The sequence below is a fragment of the Dromiciops gliroides genome, chromosome 4, assembly GCF_019393635.1.
Source record: "Dromiciops gliroides isolate mDroGli1 chromosome 4, mDroGli1.pri, whole genome shotgun sequence".
NCBI classification, from domain to species: domain Eukaryota; kingdom Metazoa; phylum Chordata; class Mammalia; order Microbiotheria; family Microbiotheriidae; genus Dromiciops; species Dromiciops gliroides.
Genome location: NC_057864.1, coordinates 445637655 through 445663426, shown reverse-complemented (window position 1 = coordinate 445663426; position 25772 = coordinate 445637655). Strand labels below are relative to the sequence as shown.

Sequence of the window (25772 nt, the reverse complement as noted above, 5' to 3'; positions counted from 1 at the left end):
GAGAATGGTGGTGGTACCCTCCACTGTGACAGTCTCCTAGTCTTCCTGTTTCTAGTCTTCCCCTCCTCCAATCGACCCTCCACAGCTAAGGTGAAGTCACCCTAAGTGTCACTCCCCTACTCTAAAATCTTCCATAGCTCTCTCTGTTGACTCTAGCCTAGCATCCACATGAATTCAGCCTAGCTTCTAAAAGCCCTTCCCAATGTGGCTCCCATCTAACTTTCCTGTTTTATTTCATATTTCATATTACTACCCTCCATACTCTACTCCAAAGTAGCTCCTTTGGATTTCCCTAGAAATGACATTCCATTTCCTGCCTCTGACTGTGTCTTTGTTTAAGTGTCCTCCATGTCTGCAATGCCCTAACTTCCTTCAAAGAGGCACCTCAGGTACCTCCTGATCTATGGGACATTTCCCATTCACTCCCAATTGTTAGCAAGCTTTCTTGAAATTATTTTCTTTCATTTTGTTTCCTACTATACCTATGTATTGCAGACTCCCTACACCTCTATGCCCAAGGAGATATAAGAACTCTACAATGCTGCATCCACAACAATGAGCACATTAGGCAATAAATCTCAAACTGAATCAAGAGTTGAGTGAGATCTCTACTGAGATAGAGGTTTGGAAGACAGAGGGGAAATGAACGTAGAGGGGGCAATCTGGGAGTGTTCCACATATAGGTGGTAATTGAAACCATGTGATTGGATTAGTTCCCTGAGGGAAGGAGGTAGAAGGCTCAGGCAGATGTGAGAGGGGGGAAGACTGAGCTGCTGCTCCTGTTGTGCCCCTCTCATTTTAACCTCATTTTGGCACCAGGGCTGTGCTAGCGAGAAGGGAGGAGCAGCTAGCTAAAGGGGAAGGACTCAGTCAGCTTTGCTGGTGGGAGTTAAAAACAGGCTACATGCGTCAGGAGGGGAATCCGTAGGGAACCTCTGGCTTTTAATGGCCCAGAAGCCCTACGGCAAGGATGCATCTGGGGCTAGGTTGGTCCAGGCCCCATCCACAAAGGAAATCTCAGGGCTGTCTGAACAGCTATGGGTCAGCCCTGGCTATGCCACCAGAGGTTTTAAAGCTATAAAGCGCCTTAAAGATCTTGGAGTCCAACTCCTTCATTTTACAGAACTAAGATCCAGAGGGGTAACTAACTTGCCTGAGGGTTGGAAAATACAGCATTTCAACCTAGGTTTCAGAGATTCTTTCCCAAACTCTGCCGAGAAGCCAGATGTCCAAATCATTAGTCCACAAGACTAGTTTTCCGGGATTTTTGCTTTTGTTTGCATCCCTAGCGTTCAGCAAAGTGACCTTGTACACGGGAAGCCCATAATAAATGCTCGATGATTTGGGTCCAGGAGTCCCCAAGCATCTGACAGGCTCAGACTTTGGCAGTAACCCATGCCTGTGTGTCCATGCCTATGATTTATGCAATTAGCGAAAGAAACTGCTGGAGTTTGGAGACTGAACTGTGCAGATGGAAGGGATTGGGGGCAGAAGTGGTGATTGGGGGCGTGGGGGTGGTTGGTAAATAGTTGAGAAACCAGTGCCCTCGGGTCCCTTCTGTGGACCTTCAGTTAGAGAGGCGGAGGCAGCTCCAGTAACAAGTAAAAGTTAAGGAAAGACTCAGGCACCCACCACTTGAACAAAGCAAGGAGAAAGTGCAGCACGATTGTAAAACTGCAGCTCCGGCACACCCAGATCGGTCACCTTTAGAGGGGAAAGTTTGTGGGATGGCTCTTTCCTGGTAGGAAACGCAGGCTTTGTGCAGTGGTGCACGGTTGTTGGAAGGGTTTTGGGGGGGTTTTGGGGGGGGGGGAAGCTGAGTCTGCAGCACGAGCAGATCAAAGGAAAACATTTCCGCTTTGGAGCATGGGACCAGGGCTCTCGAGGGCGGACGGGAGGACAGGCGGGCGGGCAGCCAGCCTCCCAGCCGAGGTGTTCAAGGTGAAGGAAACAGCCTCCTAGCTCCCCCGCCTGCCAACAGGTAGAGCTGGAGCAGCCCAGGCAGGCAGCCGCCACTCCCCCCACAGCCTGAGCCCTGAATGTGGATATGGGCACGGGAGGGCTTGGCCTTCTGGTTGGGCAACGGCTGGATTCCAAGCCTGAAGCTGAGCTGGGCTGGGGGTAAGGGGGTTACCGCAGCACCAACAGCTAGCTATTACTGCCCTCCCCGCCCCCCCATCAAAGGGCTCCCCAGATCCGGGCGGTCAAGCTCTGGACAAAACGCCGGCTAAGTGGGCGGGCGCCCCCAAGCCCAGCCAGGCTTCGCTCGGCTCCTTGCCGGCCCCCAGCCCCAGGCTGTCCCGGGAGCCCGGCAGGGGCGGGGGTGGGGGGCCGGAGCCTTGGGCTGGCCCAGGCCGCGCGCTGGGGGGAGGGACACCCCCTCAGTCCGCCCATCCTCTCCGCTCCCCTCCCACCGTCGCGGGGCCCCCGGCTTGCAGCCCTCCCGCGCCCGGCAGTCATCACGCCCCTCTCCCCCCAATTGGGCCCGGGCCCCCAGCCCGGACTCACCGAGGGTCAGGAGCGCCAGCAGCAGCGGCCTCTCCCCCGAGTGGCCCATGCCGGCTGGCCGCGCGGGAGGAACTCCCCTTCCCTTTCTCCTCCTCCGCCTCGCTTCGCCTCGCCTCGCCTCGCCTCGCCTCGCCTCGCTTCTGCCTCCTGCTCCCGCAGCTCCGGAGTCAGCGCTCCTGCACCCGGGGGAAGGGGGGCGGCGCGCCCGCCCCGCGCCGGCTCTGGAGACTCCTGCGCCTGCTCCCGCCGAAGGGCTTCCCCGACCGAGACCCTTCAGTTGGCGCGCGAGAGCGGCCGTGGATTCCTTCTCTCTTTCTTTCACCTCTTCCTTCCTTCCTTTTCTTTGGGAGCAGGCGGGGAGCCGAGCGCTAGGGCTGGCCGCGGCTACAGTGTGCAGCCCCGACCGCTTCCCGAAAGCAAAACGAAAGAACCGCAGCGTCTGCCAGCCCGCCCGCCCGCGCCTCCCATCCGGCGCTTTGCCAGCAACAAACACAAACTTTCCCAAGCCCCTCCCCACTTCAGGTAACGGGGAGGAAGCGCGGCGCTCTGGGGATCTCTGGGTGCTGCCCGCTTAAAGGGGAGGAGAACTTCCAGCCCCCCACCCTCGTGCCCCCGTGCCAAAGCTCCTCCGACCTTTAAAAGTTGGGAAATGCACAAGGTTTTTCTAGGAACAAATGACTCCCCAGGAATCTCCCCAAATCAAAGCGCAAAGCTTTCCCTCCTCGCGAAATTCCGCTTCTGTTTCCCCAAAATCACCCCCATACAGAGAGAGAAAGAGAGAGAGAGAGAGAGAAAATCCACAACAACTAAACTTTCCACAAATCCACTCCCGTCTGTAACTACTGCAATCAGGGCCATGCCCGATGGGATCCTCTAACAGGACTCCATTGCTGAGTCTTCCACTTTCTCTCTTTTCTTTGGAAAGATAGAGCAGGGCCACTGATCTGACAGCCAGCTCCCTTCTCAACGCTCTAATTAAAAATCCAGAAATATTAATATCACTACAATGTTTTATGTTTGATCCTTTTAGAGTTTTACATTTAGAACTGAAGGTATGGACAATTACACACAGAGATGCAACAAAGTAACCAAGCAGATATTTTTTCTTTCCAGTAATGATACTGTAGTTTTGTATATTACATTTAAAATCATTATCTCACTTGAACCTTCTGAGGTGGATAGGGTAGGCTTTCTTCTCCATTTTCCAACTCTATCCAAAAAGTTTTTATTCACCAAGCACCTACTATGTGCAAAACCCAGTCCTAGGCACTGGGAATACAGGGACAAAAATAGTCTCTGCCCCCAAGAAACTTACAGTCTACAGGATGACCTCTGACAGTAGAACATTCAATCTTAGGGAGGTCTGGAAAGGTTTTCATTGGATTACTTATTTTACAGATAAGGAAATTAAGGCCCAGAGGTATTAACTTATCCAAGGTAAAATAGTAGGTTAGGGTCAAAAGGGACAGTGGACTTCTAGGTAAGCATTCTTTCTTTTACACTATAAAAAAGCCCAGTACTTGGGGAAGGGGTGGGGACTTTAGTCTTCATTGTCTGAATAATTCATAAATGAGTCAAACATATGGAACTGAGGAAATTGCCTGAGCCCACTCAACCCAGTGCCTCATTAATACAATAGAAAAAAAATCACAGCAGTCCTTCTGAGACTCCTTACAATTGATCTGTGTATGTGTCATGTATGTCTCCATTGTATATAATTGCTTGCATATTTTGACTCCCATTAGAATATGAGTTCCTTGTGGGAAGAGGCTATTTTTGCCTTTTGGAGGGCGGGGGTATCCAAAATTTTAGCAGGGTGCCCAGCACAAAACAAGCACTTAGATGCCTGTTGACTGATTAAGAAAAAAGCAAAGAAAGGTTACAGATGAACCAAGTCTAGCATCACCCCTAAGTTCATCTTGCTCATGGCACTGTTATGAGCATTGGTAGTTTAATATAAGTTTATCACTTTTGCTGAAAAATGTAATTCAAAACTCATTTCTATTATCTCTTTGCCTTTGTTTGAACTGTCCTCTTCCACCCCCTTCGAGGCCCATCTCAAATCCCACCTCCTCAGCTAAGCCTTCTGGGTAATTTCAGGCAACCCTTCTCTCCCTTTGATCATGTCCGCCCTTTTTTATTTTGTCCCTTGGTTACATTCAATTTAGCGTTTTATTATATATACATTTTCTTGTATCAGTCATCAAATCCCAATTGGTTTTCTCCAGTAGTGCCCCTCCTCTTCTGGAAATATTTCACTGAATTGACTTCTGTGACTCTCCTCCCCTCCTCCAACCAGATTCTAAGATCCTTCTAGGTAGAATCTTTTATATAAAGCAGAATGGAAGTTACTTGAAGGTAAGACATATCTTGTTTCTGTTATTAAATGTTTGCTGAATAGAATTTTGTTCATGAGATAATCTTCTTTTGGATCCACAACAACCTAGTCATAATTCTGGACATAGTAGGTACATAGTAGGTATTACATAGTAGGTATTCAATACATAGTAGGTATTCAATTTCAGCCAACATTCATTACTGTATGAGGAACACACCACTAGCTAGAATTGACAGTTTTTAGATGACACTATTCCTGTCCTCATGGAGCTTGAAATCCAGCAGAGGAATAAGCCATACACAAGTTCTTTAAGATTCATGATTGGGTTAGCACAGAGGTAAATCAAACTGCTCTGTAGGGTTCAGAGAAGGAAGAGCAAAAAATCAGTGCAGGAAAATGGATAGAGTGTCGAACTTGGAGGTAGGAGACCTGTATTCAAAAGTTGCCTCTGGCAATTATTAGCTGGGTGACCCTAAATAAGTTGTTGGCCCTTCTGAGCTTCAGTGTCCTCATCTGTAAAATGAGGGGGTTGGACTAGGTCAGGGGTTCTTAATCTGGGGATATGAAATGTAAAGAAACAACATTTCTGATAACAGTGCTTCAATATGGGCTGCTGGGGGATGGGGCACAGTGGATAGAGTGCCAGGCCTGGAGTCAGGAAGACTCATCTCCCTTCAGATCTGGCCTCAGACACTAGTTGTGCAATCCTGGTCAAGTCCCTTCACCCTATTTGCCTCAGTCTCCTCATTTGTAAAAAAAGAAAGAAAGAAATGAAATGAAATGAAATGAAATGAAATGAACTGGAGAAGGAAATGACAAACTATTCCAGTTTCATTGACAAGAAAACCCTAAATGGGGTCACGAAGAGTCAGACACAACTGAACAAGAGTTTCATATATATATGTTGAAATCCTATGTATTTTATTTTATGCACTTACATTTTTTTTCCCCTGGGAAAAAGTTCCTTCAGCCTCTGAACAAAAAAAATCTCTCTCTCTCTCTCTCTCTCTCTCTCTCTCTCTCTCTCTCTCTCTCTCTCTCTCTCTCTCTCTCTCTCTCTTTCTCTCTCTCTCTCTCTCTCTCTCTCTCTCTCTCTCTCTCACACACACACACACACACACACACACACACACACACACACACACTCACACAGATTAAGAACTCCTGTATTAGATGATCTGAGATCCCTTCCAAATCTAAATCTACCATCATATGAAATATATATTGCTTTGAATGGAACTGAAAGTCTTCTCGTAGATCTGTAGAGTGATCCTTGCCTGTCAAAGGAAGCCTGATTTTTATCACTTTATATAAACGGGAAAGGTTCACCTCCAGGTTATTAGCCACACCTGCCACACCTTTTGCTGGACCCTGACCACTGCAGTATAAAATCATATTACTGACTGAAGAGAGCTATGTGGCCACTATCCCCTGCAGGAAAAGCAACTTGCTAATTCATGAATTGGGTATTTGTTTATTCCTTCTTTGTGAAGGATAATCAATCTTTTACTAGCTTAAGTAAGACCCTATTCAGTAGTCCTTTTTATTGCATCTCATTGATTCAAAGGCCTGTCCAGGGCAGGAAGACTACTTTAGCAATCCCAACTGACATAATCGTTCCCTCCCCGCCAACCACCACCTCCCAAAGAAAGGTTCTTCCTGCTCAATAGTGTAATGGAAGGACTCTCCGTGCCAGCTGTTGTTACTCATCATTGAGTAGTCTGTAGTGACACCCAGAAATGCCTCCCTATTAGGATTTGCTGTACCCAGATTATAGGTGTCGATACAGGAAAGTGTTGTCCCTGAAAATCTTGTGAAATAAAAGCATGTGGAAATTCAAATGTGTTGTTTGCTGAAATTTAAGGATGCCTTCAGTGAAGGCAAAACATCTTACTTAATGGTTTAAAAAAAAAAAAGACCTTGCTTATTCAGTCATTGCCTTTCTCTTCCACATTTTTAATCATTCCCTTTCCATGGAATTTGTCCAATCTTCCTAGAAATATCATCTTCAGGTCCACCTAATCCTAAATTTTAAAAGTCTTTTCCCAGTCCTTCTACTCTATCAAGGTACTAACCCATCTCTTTCCTTTTGTTGATTGCCTTGAAAAAGTAGCCATCATGGAAGTATGATTCATCATGGCCAGTTATGAATCACACTTCCTACCTCCTGACAGAGAGGTGAAGGACTAGAGGTGTAGAAGGAGTCATACAGTTATTTTGGGGTGGGGAGAAGGGAGAATTAGTGGGGACTAGAGGAAGTAATTGTGGTGCCACAAAAAGAAGAAAAGAAAAAAGTATCGATGAAACTTAAAAAAAAAAATACCAAGGTGAGAACAGAAGAAAGTTCAGAAAAAGAGACAGAGAAGCAGGACAGTTTGGAACTGCTGTGTTAAATGTAAGATAGATAGATAAATAAATAGAGCTATAGATGTACTTATATATATGTATAACACATGCATACATACAAATATACACATACACACACCTATGTATATATGTGCATATATGTGTGTAGACTTATATAATATACACCAAACTGCATATATTAGGAATTTACAGTTTCTATAGCCAATCTTCTTTTATTGTTCTTTGTATATGGAAGTGATTATTTGTAGGCAGTGGTCAGATTTACAATAATAAAAAAGGAAAACTTTCCAAAGTATTCTATGGCCAGGTACCTTCTTCTCCTTACCATCTATTCAATCAGTTATAGAATTAGATATTAGTTAGGTGGCATCCTGGTTATATCCCTAGACTTGGAGTCAAGAAGACTTGAATTCAAATCTGGTCCATATACTTACTAGCTCTGTGATCCCGGGACAAGTCACTCAGTCTCTATCTTCTTTATTTGTAAAATGGAAATAATAATAGCAACTACCTCTTAGGGTTGGAAGGTTGTTGGGAGGATCCAGTGAGAGGATCCAATGTTCAAAGTGCAGCTTAGCACAGTGCCTGGCACATAGTAGGTACTGAAGAAATACTTTGAAAGAATCATAAGATTACAGACCAAGAGTTGTAAGGGACTTTTTAGGCCATCCAGTCAGACCTCCTCATTCTACAGGTCAGGAAACTGAGAATAAGGGACATTAAGTGACTATTCAAGTGAGCAAGTCCTTGTCATCTGACTTCCATTCCCATTGTTATACTGAAATTATACTGAACTCTTCCTTAGTTCACCAATGAACTCCTCATTATCAAATCCAATCATATTTTTAAGTCCTCCTCATTGACTTCTCTGTAGTATTTGACAATGCTGATACCCCTTCCTTTTGGACTCTCTCCTCCTCTCATTTCCAGGTGCTAATTGCCAGGAAGGTCTTACCAATTAGGGAAAAGAGATAAACTTAGGGGCTTGAATAGATATGTTCCTAGATTGTAGGGCAGAATTTCTTAACCTAGGGTTGATGAACATTAAAGACAGACAGACAGACATGTGTAATTTAAGATTCTAAATGTGGATTCTAATCTGTTCCCCCAGTTTTGGGGGAAACTGACTAAAATCACTGATAAAACGAGTTTAGGTTTTTAAGGGTTTATTGGAAAATAGAAAGAAAAAGATTGAGAACAGAATTCCAACAGCCTGGCATTCCTATCTTTCCTCAAATTTCCTGTGAAATCCTCTGCCTCCACCACCATCAAGTCAGGAACCCAAAAGAGAGCAAGCTCTCCGCGCAGGCTCCCTTTCCTCCTTCCTGTCTCCTCCCAGAAAATAGGAGGTTCCTCAAGTTGATTGGCTGGTAGCCTTGATAGACAGCACCCATGAGTAAACGTCATTTCCTGACGCCAAGGAAAAGCCACAATGCCTCTGAGGCATTTTCCTCATGGCGGACCTTTCCCACAGCAAGTCTCCAGTAGGTGGCATCATTCTAATCATTACAGACAGATAGATAAATATATTTCAACATAATTGGTTTTCCTTTGCAATCCGATTTATTTTGTTTTATGCATCTAAAAACGTTCTTCCATTAGCCAAAGGATGAAAAGAAAGGTGTATTCCCTTCCCTAAAAAGGTTAAGGACCTGTGCCGGGGGCAGGGGTGTCCTTTCTATGCCTTGGGGCAGAAAAGATGTAAACAGAAAGTTCTCAAATTAAACCATTTGGAAGTGAGGACTGGGGACCCCAGGGGTGCCACCTAGGTGAAGCAGTGAGCAGAGGAAAAGAACTAATAATAACCTGGTGGCATGCGCTGAATGTCTCCCGTCAATTCACAGTTCATAGAATTTAAAGTTGGCAGGACCTCTGAGGTCATCAGCTCCAACCAGTGTAATTTTACATATGAGGAAACTGAGGTCCATGGAACATAAGTGACTTGCCCAAAGTTGGTTCCCAGGGCTTAGCCCCGAAGGACCTGAAGCCAAAGTAGTGGCAGCAAGAGTCTTGGAGCTTTGATTGATGGCTTGGTACTGTGGAAGAGAAGCAACTTCAGGTTAGAGATTGTTGCTCAGGGAGAGCTGCTGTGATTGACATCTGTGGGGGTGGCGTTGGCAGAGAAGCAGCTTCAGGATGTAAATGATGAGAAGGTGGAGCTTCTGTGATTGACAGCTACTCAAATCTGATCAAAGCAACCCAGATCCAAGCTGGGAGCTTCCTGGAAAGGGGTTTCAGTCACAAAACAAAGCACAGGAATTTGTTGCTTTTCCCTACTGGGAGAGGTGGGCCAGGAGAGGGAATTGTTTCTGTCCCATTTGTTAATGAGTTGAGAATTATTTTATTGCATGGGTTTTCCTATCAGTCATCTGAAATCAGAAGAACTCAGTTCAAATCATGGTTCTGCCCCTTCTAAGCTGTGTGACCTTGAGTAAATCACTCCACCTCTCTGGTTCTCAATTCCTCAGATGTAGAATGGAGGGATTAGACTAGGTAGCTTCTTCCTTCCCTTGCAGCTCTAAATCTGTTATCCCATGATCCCAATTTGTCCCTCTTGTGATTTTCCTGGTCCATTAGTAGATTCTGAGCTATAATCTTTTCTAATGTCTTTTTCTCCCATGGAATCCAACGTATGGGATTTCCTATTTCCTATGTATTCATTTATTCATTCCTAAACTATCTCATAAGTGTCTCCTTTGATGAGAGTACTATACTGGCCAGTGGAGAAGACACCAAGCCTAGTAAAACATACACGAGGGGCAGCTAGGTGGTGCAGTGGATAAAGCACCAGCCCTGGATTCAGGAGGACCTGAGTTCAAATCTGGCCTCAGACACTTGACACTTACTAGCTGTGTGACCCTGGGCAAGTCACTTAACCCCAATTGCCTCACCAAAGAAAAAATACACGAATCATAATAATATAAATTAATTCAGGTTCAATGCATAAGAAATGTACAGACTAAATTCTCTGTTAAGTCATGAGGGAGCAGAAGGGAAGATGTTTGCCAACTAGGGGATCAGGATGATTTCATGGAGGAAGTGGCTTTTGAGCTGGGCTTTTTTTTTTTTTGGCGGGGCAATGACAGTTAAGTGACTTGCCCAGGATCACACAGCTAGTAAGTGTCAAGTGTCTGAGGCTGGATTTGAACTCAGGTACTCCTGAATCCAGGGCTGGTGCTTTATCCACTGTGCCACCTAGCTGCCCCCATTGAGCTGGGCTTTAAAGAATAGATAGAATTTTATAAGGCAGAGGAGGACTTTTGAGGCAGAGAGACTCGTCAAATCAAGGGCAAAGAAGTGGGAAAGTGTGAGTTACATATGAGGTCAGAAAGTAGTCCAGTTTGGCTGGAGTTCAATTGAGGGCAATGGTATAAGACAGAACTGGAAAGGTGGGAGGGACTTCAATGTCAGGTCAAGAAGTATAATCTAAAATAAAATGGGCAATAAGGGGCCACTAAAGGATTTTGAATGAAGGGGTGACATAACCATACTTAGGCACTGAAAAAGATTAATGTGGGAAAAAGTGTGAAGGAAGGATTAGAAGGAGAAGAGAGTAGAGGAACAGATCAAAGTTAGGAGCTATTGGCAACAGTGCATGAGGATGGTAATGAGTATCTGTAATTAGTATGGCAACAGTGAGAATGGAGAGGAGGGGAAAAGAGGCAAGAGCATAATAATGGATAGAATTTGGCAACTGATTGGATGTTTGGGATGGGGACAAGGGGATACTTTTGGAACATGGGAAATGTGGTGAATGATGAAATAAGACTAGAGAGGGAAGAAGAACCTTCGTCTCTAATCTTTGAATGACTGTCATTTTCTGCACTGGCTCAAGGCATTTCCTGTCTGCTTTGGCACTTCTGTACAGGTCATGGAGATTGATAAAATCTCCGATACTCTTCCTATTGTCCCTCCAATTCCTTCATCCCTTTGTAGCCAACTCTGTGGGGCTATTCAGATTACCTGGAGCAGCTTCCCATGATATTCTATGTGCCAGGAGAATGCAGCGAAGATAAAAAATAGTACTGCTACAGCATCAACTGACATTAACAACATACTTATTAACAACATACTTTGGTTCATACAGTTTTACATTGGCACCTTAAAAACAGAGATAATTATCATCTCTTTTTACAGATAATAATAGCTAACAAAAATAGTAGTTAGAATTTAGATAGTACTTTAAGGTTTGCAAAATACTTTACAAATGTTATCTCATTTTTATCCTTACAACAACCTGGGAGTCAGGTGAGCATATTATCCCTTTTTTTACAAATGAAGAAGAAACAGAGGCAGTCAAGGGTTAAGTGACTTGCCCAAGATCATTCCGGTAGTCAGTGTCCAAGGCATGATTTGAATTCAGGTTTTCCACGTAGTATCTACTATACCACACAGCTATCTCTCTTTTTACAGCTATCTAATAGCTAACCTTTATAAAGCTCTTTGTGATTTGCAAAATGCTTTACATTTTTTATCAGATATGAAGAAACTGAGGAACAGAGAGTTTTAGGGACTTGTTCAGGGCCACACCTTAAATGTTAGAAGCAGGGTTTGAACTTAGATCTTCATGACCACAAATCTAGCACTCCCAATGCCATATTAGAATGCCTTTTTCTATAAACAGCAACATTGACAGAACAATTGTAAGTAAGGGAGTTTGATCAGAAGATACCAAGCTCCATTACACAGTAAATACTAGACCAGTGAAACTGTGGATGGGGAAAGAGGAGAGGTGGAAGTCTGTTTAATATCAAGTATTTTTTCTTCTTTATACTTTTCTGAATATTATAAGAAATCTTCTGACTTACATGTACTAATGCAAAGTGAAGTGAGCAGAACCAGGAGAACATTGTACACAGTAATGGCAACACTGTATGATAATCAACTATGAATGACTTAACTATTCTCAGCAATGATTCAAGACAATTCCAAAGGATGCATGATGAAAAATGCTATCCACCTCCAGAGAAAGAACTGATGGAGTCTGAATGCAGATTGAAGCATACTATTTTCACTTAACTTTTTGTTTGCTTTTTTTTCCCCTTTTGGTCTTATAACATGACTAATATGGAAATATGTTTTACATGATTGCACACATATAGCCTATATCAAATTGCTTACCATCTTAGACAGGATGGAGTTGAGGGAAGGAGAGAGAAAATTTTAATTAAAAAGTGTTTTTAAATGAATACTAAAATTTTTTCTTTATGTGCAATTGGAAAAATAAAATAATATTTAAATAAAATACTATTTAAAAAAGAGATTCCTCTAAATATTTCTCGTGTAGCTTTAATGGTTTGTATTACTGCTACATAAATTAAATAAAACTATGGGAACTAAAATTTAACCATAATTCAAAAGCGAAATGAGAGACTAGAATTTAAAGCAAAACAGAAAAAAAAAATCCTGGTAAGTGGGGGTTATTCAATCCTGGTGTGGGTGACTAAAGGAAGTCATGCAATCCCCTTCAGAAAAGCCTTAAAAATAGAAAGAAATATCATCTGTACGGAAGGAATCAAGTGTGATTCTGCCTGAGGGCAGGAATGACCGGATAGCCTCTCTAGAATCCTTCTAGCCCCAGTATTCCATGAAACTGGACCATTGAGAAAACTCCTTCAAAATAGGACCTGCCAAAGATTGGCTTTTGCCAGTCAACAAATATTTAGGGAATCTCTGGAGTGTACATAACACAACAGAGATCTGGCATAATAGGTTACTGTGAGGAGAAAATTGAAAGGAAAAAAGATGGATTGGAAAATGTGTTTGGAAAAGTTTAAATACTCAACAAAAAGTGAGTATTGTTATATTGAAGAGCAGACAGGACTGCAGCCCTAATGGCGCTTATGGTCTAATTTAATGTACTAACACTCATTAATTTCTGCAAAGTGACAAGAAGATGGATATGAAAAGAGCAGGAGAGTTAAAAGGAAGGTAGGTAATTGAGAGGAGTAAGGAAGGATCCCATAGAGTACTTGACAAAAACATTGGCGTCTAGGCTGAAAATATCTCCTGAAGGCAAGAGAGAGGAAAAATGGATTGTGGGGGGAAAAGCAGCCAGTTGTCTGAGAGCAAAAATAACTTACTACCACTGTGGTCTAGTAGGGAAAACTATCAAGCTTAAATCATTCTCAACCCATTTCACTTCTCCTTTGTGTTCAGTTCTTAGCAAGAGATGTTAAGAGCCAACATTCACAGACTTGAGATTTGCCGGCTCAATTCAGGAAGTCCTTCCTCCTCCAGGAAGCCTATACTGGGCTTAAGATTGCTAATAACTTCCCTTTAGAAGTCTCTTTATCTACTTTGTGTATTGTTGTTATTGCTCAGCTGTTTTTCAGTTATTTCTGAGTCTTCATGACCCCATTTGGGCTTTTCTTGGCAGAGATACCAGAGTGGTTTGCCATTTCCTTTTCCAGTTCATTTTACAGTTGAGGAAACCGAGGCAAAGAGGGTGAAATGACTTGCCCAAGGTCATATAGCTAGTAAGTGTCTAAGGCTGGATTAGAACTTGGAGAGATGAGTCTTCCTGATTCCAGGTCTGGTACTCTATCCACTGTGCCACCTAGCTGGCCACTTTGTATTGTAAGGGCTAAAATTCTAGCTAGTCTGTCTAAAATATCTAATGAGTGGTCGCCAATAAATTATAAGCTTTAGCAAGAGTTAGACTTTTAAGCATTTATTAAGGAGAATAAGAATTTGGTAAAGAGAGAGAGAGAGGCCTAGATTCATCTATCTATTAAAGGGACAGAGCATTCCTAGCTCCACTCTCCGCCAGAGTCCACCTGAAAAAAAGAGTGAACCAGCAAGCCAGCCTCCCCCTTCCTCCTCCCACAAGCCAACATCACTTCCTGATGCCAAAGAAAGACACATGGTCCTGCCCTCAGAGGCCCTCTCCTCATGTTGGAGCTTTCCTACAGTAAGTCTCCAGCAGGTGGCGTCATTCCAATCGTTACAGTATATATTTTATTTTAAATCTTTTCTGAGGTCAGATTACTGACTTTTATCTTTGTATCCCAAGTGCCTAGCATAGTGCCTGGCCCATAGTGGGAATCTAATGAATTCTTGTGGAGTTAATTAATTAATACAAAGATGGAAGAGACCTGAAAACTATGGCACACAGGGAATAGTTGAAGGAAATGGAGATATTTAATAATGATACATATTTAGGTAGAGCCATAAGATTTGGAAAGTACTTTCCTTGCAATAACCCTGTGGGGTGGGTAGAACAAGTATTATGCCCATTTTGCAGATGAGGAAACTTAAACTCTCAGCGGTTAAATGACTTGCCCATGGTCATATAGCTTGTAAGGGTCTAAAGTAGCATTTGAACTCAAGTCTTCTGACTTCTAGTCTAGCACTCTTTATATTATGCCACCCCTATCTCTCTAACCTAAAGAAAAGAAGATAAAAGAATAATGAACAGTGGCAATAGTTCACATTTAAATGCCACTTCACAGATTAAATGATAGCTCTTTAAAAATATTTGAAGAACTAGATTTTTTCTGAGGGGTTCCAACAGGCATGCTTAGAATAAATGTGTGGGAGTTATAGAAAGGGATATTTCAGTGCAATCTGAATAATAACTTTCTAACAACCAGAATTATTTAACAATGGGACTAGTTACATCTCAAGGTAGTGAGCTTTCTGTCACCAGAAGTGTGAGACAATGGCTAGATCTCCATCTGTCAGAGATGCTGTCTTCCCTCCTCCTCCTCCTATTGCATCAATCAATCAGTCAACCGAACAATAAACATTTATTAAGTGTTTTCTATGAGCTAGGCATTGTCATGAGTGCTGAGGTTACAAAAAGAGGCAAAAGATAGTCCCTGCCCTCAAGAAGCTTACCATCAGATGACTTCCTTTGCTATTTCCCCCTTCTACTCTGTCTCACATGAGGAGGTGGACCTTCTCCTTGCCAAGGCAAAACTCTTTACATGCACAAGGGATGCAGCAGATTTCTCATCCTATCATCTTCAAACTCTCCATGTCTACTGGCTGCTTCACTGATGCCTACAAACATTCCCATTTCTCCCTCATACTCAAACCTGGCCCCACACTTAATCTCTCCATCCCCTGTAGTTATCCTCCTATATCTCCCCTCTCCTTGGTGGCCTCTCCCTCTCCCTCTCCCTCTCCCTCTCCCTCTCCCTCTCCCTCTCCCTCTCCCTCTCCCTCTCCCTCTCCCTCTCCCTCTCCCTCTCCCCCTCTCCCCCTCCCCCCCCCATTCTTCCTTAGTCTACTTTGCTAGAATTTCATGCAAGTTTTTTCCACTAACACTGACTGCATTCCAAGGTTCAACTTTGGACACGCTTCTCTTCTCCTTCTCTATTAGTTCACTTGGCAATTTTTTCAACTCCCAAAGATTCAATATTGATGTTTCTCAAATTTTAATTAATGAGCCCTAAACTTTCTTCTGACTCCTAGTTTTACATCTCCAATTGACCATTAGACATCTCTAACTAGATGTCCTATAGACATCTTAAACTCAACATGTCCAAACTGAACTCACTATCTTCCCATAAACCCCATAAACTTTCTATTCCTGACTTCCCTATTATTGTCAAGAGCACCAGCATCCTATCAGTCACCCAGACTTGCAACCTAGATATTATCTTGGAATCCTCACTCTCTCTCATGGCCACATCCTTCTGGTTTTATTGTGATTTCTTATTGTTCGTGTGCTATTTTGTTGACTTGATTTTCTGTTCTTTTCTTCTTAAACAGATTGGCTAAATGTTTGTCAATTTTATTAGTCTTTTCAAAGAACTAGCATTTAGTTTTATGGATTATCTCTATACTTTTTTGGTTTCCAGTTTATCTGTATCTCCTCTAATTTTTAATATGTCCTCTTTTGTGCTTATTGCAGATTATTTATTTGTTGGTTTTCTATTTTCTAAAATGCATATTGAGTTCATTAATCCTCTATTTTTTGTATTTTGTTTGTGTATATTTGTAGGAATATAATTTCCCCCCTGAGGATTGCTTTAGCTGCATCCCAGAAATTTTTTAATGTTTCATCATTATCATTTTCTTTCACATAATTATTCATTGTTTCTATTATTTGTTCTTTGATCCATTTGTTATTTTTAAAATTAGATTTTTTTTCAATCAGTAAAAACCTTCCTCCTCTCCCTCCTACCGTAACTCCTTTCTACCTTCATTTGGAATTAAAGGAAAGCAAAGCCTTAAAAATATATAATCAAGGGGGCAGCTAGGTGGTGCAGTGGATAAAGCACTGGCCCTGGGTTCAGGAGGACCTGAGTTCAAATCTGACCTCTGACACTTGACACTTACTAGCTGTGTGACCCTGGGCAAGTCACTTAACCTTCATTGCCCTGCCATATATATATATATATATATATATATATATATATATATATAAAATCAAGCAAAATAAATTTCTGTATGACTCATTCTGCACTCTAATTCTTTACCTCTCTATCAGAAGGTGAAATCATGTTTCATCATTAGTCATCTGAAATTATGGCTGGTCATTACACCTATCAGAGTTCCTAAGTCTTTCAAATATATTGTTGTCAGTGTATAAATTGTTCTCTTAATTCTGCTCCCTTTACTGTACATTAGTTCATAGAAGTCTCTCCAAGTTTCTCTGAAGCCATTATCTTCATCATTTCTAATAGCATATAGTATTCCATCATGTTACATACCTTGTTCAGCCATTCCCCAACTAATGGGCACCCCCTCAGATTTCTATTTTTTGCTGCAACAAAAAGAACTATAAATAGTTTTGTATATCCTTAGAGCTTGTTTTGCTTAGTACTAATCCCTTCCTCTAATTTCCCCTTCTCCCTTCTCCCATTTCCCTATTTCCCTGTTGAGTGTGAAGTGTATTTCTGCTCTCTCTCTCTCTCTCTCTCTCTCTCTGCCTGTCTCCCTCTGTGTCTGTATCTATTCTTCCCTCCTTTGACCAGTTCAGATTCTTACAAATAACAGCCTTTCCTCCCTACCCCATTCCTTCCTCATTGTATAGATGTCTACTTGTGAACACTGATTACATAAGATAGTTTTCCCTAATCTTCCTTTTCTTCTGTCCCTAGTACATTACTCTTATTCTCTCCATTCTTCTCTTAAGAGCATCAAGATCTAATAGAAACACTCCCAGGGTTTCTGTCTAATTAGATTCCTTTTATGATTGTGATGATGATAGGGTTCAGAGGAGACACATATACCATTTCTTCATATTTGAAAGTAAGCAGTGTATCCCTGTGTAGTCTGTTATTGTTGTATCATATTTACCTTTTACATTTCACTCAACATGTTTAAATTTCAAAATTTTTACACAGCTCTGGTCTTATCATCGGAATTTCAAAATCATCTTTTATCTGGTCTTTTCATCAATTTTTGCAATTTCTCTATTGCAATAAATATCCATTTCCCCCCTGCATGATTATTCTAAGTTTTGATAGGTAAGTTGTTCTTGGCTATAAGCCTATATCCTTTGTCTTCTGTAATATCATATTCCAAACTCTCTGCTCTTTTTTAGTGTTGGTTGCAAAATTGTGTGTGAGCCTCAGTGTGGCTTTTTGGTACTTGAATTCTTTCTTTCTGTCTGCTTACAGTATTTTTCCCCTTTGATCTAGAAGCTCTGGGTTTGGGCTATAATGTTTTTGGAAGTTCTCATTTTGGGGTTTCTTTCAGGAGGTAACTGAAAGAATTCTATCTATTTGCACTTTGCCCTCTAGTTCTAAGAGATCTTGTCAGTTTTTAAAAAAATTCTTCAAATATGATGTTTCTCTCTCTCTCTCTCTCTCTCTCTCTCTCTCTCTCTCATATCATGACAGTTAGGTAATCCAATCATTCTTCATTGTTTTCTCCTTTATCTTTTTTCCCCAAGTCAGTTGGTTTTGCTATGAGATACCTTACATTTTCTTCTTCTTCTTCTTCTTCTTCTTCTTCTTCAAATTTTTTGTCTTTGTTTTAATATTGTTGTTTTATCTTGTGAAATCATTGGCTTAGATTTGGTCCATTCTGATTTTCATGGAGTTTGTTGCTTGGACGAGGTTTTGTACCTCTTCTGCCAAGCTGTTAATCCCCTTTCCAATTGTTTCTTTCATAGCTTTCATTTTTTTCCAATTTTTCCTCTAATGATCTCATTTCACTTATAAAAATATTTTAGAACTCTTAAAAAATCTCTTGCTTCTAAAAATTCTAGTTGAATTTTTGCACAAACTGTGTTTTTTCTGAGGCTTTGCTTGTGTATGTTCTGGAGTCATTCTTTTCTGAATTTGAGTCTTGAGTATCCCTACTACTATAATAGATTACTATGGAGAAATTCTTTCTTTCTTTGCTGATTCTTCTTGCAAAATTCCTTTCTTCTGTCTGAATGTTAGGTTTGGACTCTGTTCTGTTCTGGAGAGAAGGTCTTGTCTGGTATCATTGATGTTTTCTGTGGGTGTTGAATTTTCTGTTTTTTCCAGGACCTCAGGGATAGGTCAGTTTGGAGATTTGCAAGCTTTCATTGCTCCCAAGGTGGTCTGATTCAGGGCAAAACCTGAATGCTTCCCCCTGGCCTGAGCTCTGCAAATTCCTGACTTGGGTTTGAGTCTGAGCAACAGTATACTACTGCTAGACTCATTCACTATAAGTCAACTAGAAACCTTTGTTGTTTCTGTTGTTGCAACAGAACTACAAGCTTATCTTTGGTTTGGAATTTATTTTTTTTTGTGTAGGGCAATGAGGGTCAAGTGACTTGCCCAGGGTCACACAGCTAGTAAGGGTCAAGTGTCTGAGGCCGGATTTGAACTCAGGTCCTCCTGAATCCAGGGTCAGTGCTTTATCCACTGCCCCACCTAGCTGCCCCCTTGGTTTGCAATTTCAATTAATTTGTCCTTTATTAAATAAAATGCTAAAGTATTTGGAGCATATAAATTTTTTTGGGTGGGGCAATGAGGGTTAATTGCCCAGGGTCACACAGCTACTGTCAAATGTCTGAGGCTGGATTTGAACTCAGGTCCTCCTGAATGCAGGGTCAATGTTTTTACCCACTGCACCACCTAGCTGCCCCTGGAGCATATACATTTGACACTGATATTAGTTTGTTGTCTATGGTTGCTTTCAGAATTATAGTTTCCTTGCTTATCTCTCTTTGTGTGGTGAATGTTTGATTTGGCTTTGTTTGATAGCATGATTGCAACCCTTATATTTTTGGATTCACTTGGTACATAGCACTATTTTCCACAATCTTTATTCTGTATATATCTTTGTTTTTTAAATGTTTTTCTTGTAAGCAATAGATTGTAGGGTTTTGTTTTCTTATCTAACCTGTCATTCATTTTATTAAACTGTTTAACCCATTCATATTTAAAGTTATGAGAATTAATCTCCAATATGGTCTCTAATACTGGTTCCCCATCCCCGCCTTAGGATTTCCCCATCCCCTTCTTCCTCTCTAAACACAGTACAAAGTCTCTTTAGTTGTCTTAGCTCAATCAATTTTAGAGCAACCCTACTCCCATTGGCTCTTTTCCTCTTAACCTCAAACTCCTCTATTTGTTACCCCTTTTCCCTAGTTTTGCTTGATTTATTAGTTTTTTCTTTTTTCCCCAGCCATTTCATTTTTTTCTGGTTATTTCATTTCCTCCCTTTCTCCCCCCTTAAAAAATGAAATTAAATGAGATTATTTCTGTAAAGCCCTTAACATAGTGCCTGGTACACAGCAAGCACTTAATAAATACTTATTTCCTTCCTTCCTTTCTCTTCTGAGTTGTCAAGTAACATCTCCTTTCTATCCTCCTCTTCAACTTATTTCACTCTTTAGTATTTAAAATTTCATGTTCTGTGCCTTTTTCTAAAATTGGATTCTTTCTCATTATTTTCATTATTTATCTTCTATTTCTGTCTATTCTAGACTTTTATTCTTTGATTCCTGGCCCTTATACTTAGTCTTCCTTCATTTGCTGTATCCCTCATGGAATTAAAGCTTTTAACATACCTATTTTGAGTTCCTTCTAAACATTTTCTATGTTATTGCCTTGTAGATCTTGCCCCTAGTCCTCTTTTTCTAATGTGGCTTATTCTTAGAAATACCAATTCCTGCAGGTAATGAAAAGTGTATTGCTTCATGGTATCAATTTTCCTTTGTCCCTAATTGTGCATTTGGTTATTAACGTTTTCTCTCCTCATGGTCATTTTCCTTCTTTTTTGCTTTGAAGTCTCCTTCCTTGGCCTGTACCCTTCCACTCTTCAGGTGTCATGAACTCTGATTTTCCTTCTCCTGGGGCAGGATGAGTGGTCTTTCTAAGCACAAAATCCCTGAAGATTATACCCATTGTAAGGTCCCCATACCCCTTTATAGAATATCTCTCTTTTCTCATGGGAACATTAATTATTGGTATGACCTCCCATCAGTGATTTCCTCTTTACTTCCTCCTTTTTCAATCCTCTTTGCTTCCTCACTTGTAGGCTATCATTTTCTGAAGAGATCAGAGGAGTAATATTATCTTAATTGTTAACCTTTGATTATATCACACACAAATTCCCTTCAATGTTCTTCCTTTTATGCATCCTCTTATTCTGTAATATAGTCTTATCCAAATCACTGATTCACCTGTAGATTAGGTGCTGTGAGATGTGAGGTTTAGTACATGATGTTTTAGGCCTGCTTCTCCAGCGTCCCTTTGATTTGACTTCTGCTTTCACTCATGTCTCCTTTTGTGCATTTGGAAAGAAATCTCTTTGTGGTCTCTCTTGTTATTTTGTCATTCTTGGTTGTTGTATTTATTTGTCTTTCTTATTCTCTGAAGTATTTGAAAAGCAAATAATTTGTACAAATCTCATTTTGTTTTGTTTTTTTTTCTAGAAAGCCTTATAAAAATTGATTATCCAGGCTCAGATTTGTAAGGTAAGTCACCTTGAATTGCATCTTGAGCTCAATGACTCTTCAGAACACATTATTCCATTCCCTCCTGCAGTTTTTGGAGGGAGCAGAATAGTCTTGTGTTATTTGAATTTCCTTTCCTTTATATTTGAAGGTCTTTGTCTTGGGTGCTTGAACAATTAGTTGTTTTTAAGTAGTATTGTTAAATTTAACCACTTTCCTGGAATTTGCAACATTGGGTTTCTTTTTCTTTCTTTTTTAATTTCCTTGAGATGATCTCTAGGTTTTTATGATTGGTACTTTGTTTTCTGTATACAGAAGTTCTGATGAGTTTTCTTACATTATTTCTTGCATTATGGTGTTCAGGTTTTTTACTTTTTACATTATTCTGGGCAATTTATAATCCTTAAATTGTTTCTATGCATCCTGTCTTCAAGATCGGTATGTTTTGCTTCTATGGAAATAATTTTTCTTTTACTGTTATTGCTTTTTGCTTTTCTTCTTCCAGATTCTTTCATTTCCATAAATTTGCAATCCCATTTTTTATTCTCTTGTTTCTTTGATGAGACTTCTCATTGTGCATTCAATTGTTTCTATTCTGCCAATTATTAATGACGTTTAAGCTATAAATTTTTCTTCCACATTTTTTTAATCTTTTAAACCATTTGAAAATATCCTGCTGTGTTTCCATACTCTCTTGAAAATCCACAAGATTATCAGATGTTGATTAATTTTTCTTTGTCCTGCAATATTTATTTATAGCTGTATGTACTTTTTTAGCTGATTTGGAGGCCATGTTTCCTTCTGCTATTAATATCTTCCCTGTTGGTTTATCTCCTTATGCCCGAGACCTCTAATGGAGTTTGCTTCCTTTTGAGATCTTTGGCAGTTTCGATTGTTTTTCCTTCCTTACAGTCCCCTATCATTCACTTTCTGAATCCTTCCCTTTTGATTATGGTTTCCTTGGGGGCTGGTCTTCAAACCTATTTTATTCTCTTCCCACATTAGACAATTCTGACTTCTGGGAGGACATAACTGGCTCCAGCTGGATGCTAGGCTTTCTCTTGATTTTAATGAAGTGTGACATAGCCATACATGGGTCTTGCCCAATTCCCTGTTCCTTAGTTCTTTGGTTGTTATGTGGCACCACAGAGTGCTGCCATGTTGCTGTCCCAGCTTAGGCAAGATTCTGCCTCTTAGTTTCCCAAGACACTGGGAAAAGGGGGAGAGAGTTGAGTTCCTTTATAGGTCCATAGGTTTGCCTACAAACCCTGGAACATGATAGACATTGGTGTAGGGGTGCTGAGTAAGCTCTTTGGGGTTAGGGAATTAGCCTTTTCTGCTGTTGGTCCATCAAATCATCATCTTCTCAGGGTTCTTTACATGCTACACCATGGAGAGAGCTGAAAATGCTTTAATTCTTCCTTATAATTCCTATTTTGGAGAGTTTTGATGGGCCACTTGGATCAGAGAAAATGTTTAGTTTTCCTGCTTTTTTGGCCACATGATCCTCTAGTCTCTCATCACCATATCTGGTCAGTTGCCAACTCCTGTTGATTCTGCTATCATGACATCTTTTTCTTCTATCACCAACTGTTGCCAGTCTGGTTCAAGCCCTCCTGATTTCACACTTAAACTATTGCAATAGACTGCTGGTTGGTCTCCTTGTACCAAGTTTCTCCCTGTTCTAGTCCATCTTCTTCTCACTTGTCAAATTAATTATGAAATTCAGGTCCAGTCATGTCAAGCCCCCTATTCAATAAACTCTAGTGTTTTACTATTATCTGCTAGATCAAATATAAAATTCTCTGGGTTTTAAAGCACTTTCATAACCTGGACCCCTTCCTACCTTTCCTATCTTCTTATATCTTACTCCCCTTCATGAACTCTATGATCAGGTGACACTGGCCTCTTTGCTGTTTCTTAAACAAGACATTTGCCTACTCTCTCTCTCTCTCTGTGTGTGTGTGTGTGTGTGTGTGTGTGTGTGTATTGCAGGGCAATGAGGGTTAAGTGACTTTCCCAGGGTCACACAGCTAGTAAGTATCAAGTGTCTGAGGCCAGATTTGAATTCAGGTCCTCCTGAATCCAGGTCCAGTGCTTTATCCACTGTGCCACCTAGCTGCCCCAACTTTGTATATTTTCATTGACTGTCCCCCATGCTTGGAGTTTTCTCCCTTTTCATCTCTGTCTTCTAGCTTCTCTGACTTCCTTCAAATCCCAACTAAAATCCCACCTTCTGCAAGAAGTCTTTCCTCATCCTCCTTAATGCTAGTGTCTCTTCTCTGTAGATAATCTCCAATTTATTGTATCTGTTTCGTGTTTGTTCACAGTTGTTTGCATGTTGTCTCCCCCATTAGATTATGAGCTCCTTGAGGGTAGGTCTTACTTTGTAAATCCAGCACTTAGCACAGGGCTTGGCACATAGTAGGCACCTAATAAATGTTTATGTGACTTGATCTCAGCAGCCCTGATACCAAATGAACTTAGCATCCCATTAAAAGGAATAATGAATTAAAACAGTAAGCTAAAAGACAGTACTTCCACCTCTCCTTTCTCCATTCTACCCCCACTTCCAGAGGCATACACACACACACACACACACACATACACATATACACACACACACACATATATATACATATACAATCATACACATAAATGTAAGACTGTACTATGTTTATTTCTACTCATCATCTGTTTCTCTAAAGGTGGATGGTATCTTCCTTCACATGCCCAAGTCTTTCCATGCCTTTTCCAAATCAACCAGCTTATCATTTCCTGCACCACAGCATACTCCAACTCAATCATATTCTGAAAGCTTGTCCATGAATGTTTTCCCCCAATTTTCTACATTCCTTCTATTCTCGAATGCATGTTTTATTTATAGAAGAAAAAAAGGAATTTAAAATCATTGAAATTATCCATTTTACATTTTAAAATGCTCTCACCTTATGATATAGTTTAAGGTCTGATACTGCTGAAACTATTTCATTTACATATTTTCCTGGTTTCTTTGAAGCTCCTGATCTTTTGTTATTTCTAGTGACATTTGTTATTATTTTTTCTAACTCAGTAAAATATTTAAAAAATCATTTTATTGGGATGACCTTGAGTCTGTAGATCAGTTAGGTAAAATTGTCATTTAAAAAATCATATTGGGGGCAGCTAGGTGGCACAGTGGATAAGGCACTGGCCCTGGATTCAGGAGGAACTGAGTTCAAATCCGGTCTCAGACACTTGATACTTACTAGCTGTGTGACCCTGGGCAAGTCACTTAACCCTCACTGCCCCGCAAAAAAAAAAAAATCATATTGGCTTTACCTACTTTATTTATAATGTTTCCTGAAAGCAATATAATGTTGAATTCAAATTTTTATTCTGCTATCCATTTCCGTTTTATGGGTAAATTCATCCCATTCACATTCCAAGCTACAATTACTTGTTGTGTATTTTCCTCCTACCTATTTTTTTTCTCACTATCCTTCTCACCCTTTTTAATCCTATCCCTCTTCACTACTCTGCTTTACTTCTATGTGCTACCTTGCCCTCCTATTCATTACCCTACCCACCCACTTTATCTTCTGCCCCCTCCCTATGACCCCCCCTTTTTTGCAGGGCAATGAGGGTTAAGTGACTTGCCCAGGGTCACACAGCTAGCAAGTGTCAAGTGTCTGAGGCTGGATTTGAACTCAGGTCCTCCTGAATCCAAGGCTGGTGCTTTATCCACTGTACCACCTAGCTGCCCTGGCTCTCTTAATGTAAAAGAAAATCCACCCACTTTCAAGTTAGGTGAGATCTATTAAATCCTCCATCTGACACTTATGATGTGATCATGGGTAAGTCACTTAGTCCCTCTATCTATAAAATGTGGTTAAAGATGCAATATTCCTTTAAGGCAGGTATTCCAGGGGAGGATCAGATGAGATAATTTAAGTAAAATACTTTGTAAGCTGCATAGTGTTATATAAATGTCAGATCACATTCTTTATTTTCCTTCCCTCAAAATGTCTTTGTCCAAGCTGGTCTATATTCTTAGAATAGTTTTGGGGTTTTTTTGCATCTCTTCTAAAATTCTGGCACATTCCTTCTGTTCTTCAAAGGACATCTCAGATCTCAAATTCTCTAGAGCACCGGTGTCAAACTCAAATAGAAATGGGGGCCCATTAATCCTTACACAAGGATCCCTGACACATATCAACTTAATTTTTAAAATGTAATGTTATTTATGTTTTATTATTTATTTTATTAAATGTTTCCCAATTATATTTTAATCTGGTTAGGGCAGCACTCTGAGTGTTGTGGACTACAGGCAGCAGTGAGAGGGCAGCATTTGACAATTGTTCTTTGAGCTGCAAACTCACACTAAGCCCTACTTCTTGGATTGGTTCATTCCATTCCTGGGACTGTCTCAGCACCCCCAGGTCTTAAGTCTTGATAGAATAGAAGAGAGCAGCACTTTATTTCATTGAGTCCTCAAAGTGAGGTCGGTCATTGTTGTTGTTGATTTGTTTTAGTCTCATCTGATTCTTTGTGACCCCCGTTTGGGATTTTCTTGGCAAAGATACTGGAGTGGTTTGCTATTTCCTTCTCCAGCACATTTTACAGACGAGGAAACTGAGTCAAACAGGGTTGAGTGATTTGCCAGGGTCACACAGCTAGTAAGAGTCTGAAGCTGGATCTGAACTCAGGAAGATGAGTCTTCCAGATTCCAAGCCCAGTGCT

General features: G+C 40.9%; 1 protein-coding gene across 1 annotated transcript in view; it reads right to left on the bottom strand.

Moving 5' to 3' along the window:
- PTGFRN (prostaglandin F2 receptor inhibitor) overlaps positions 1-2866 on the bottom strand; it is an 86512-nt gene extending 83646 nt beyond the window's left edge. The window contains exon 1 of the mRNA XM_043999517.1: positions 2509-2866. Coding sequence (XP_043855452.1) covers positions 2509-2557 — 49 coding nt within the window. The 5' untranslated portion in view covers positions 2558-2866. The remainder of the gene's footprint in view (positions 1-2508) is intronic.
- Between the last annotated feature and the right edge of the window lie 22906 nt (positions 2867-25772).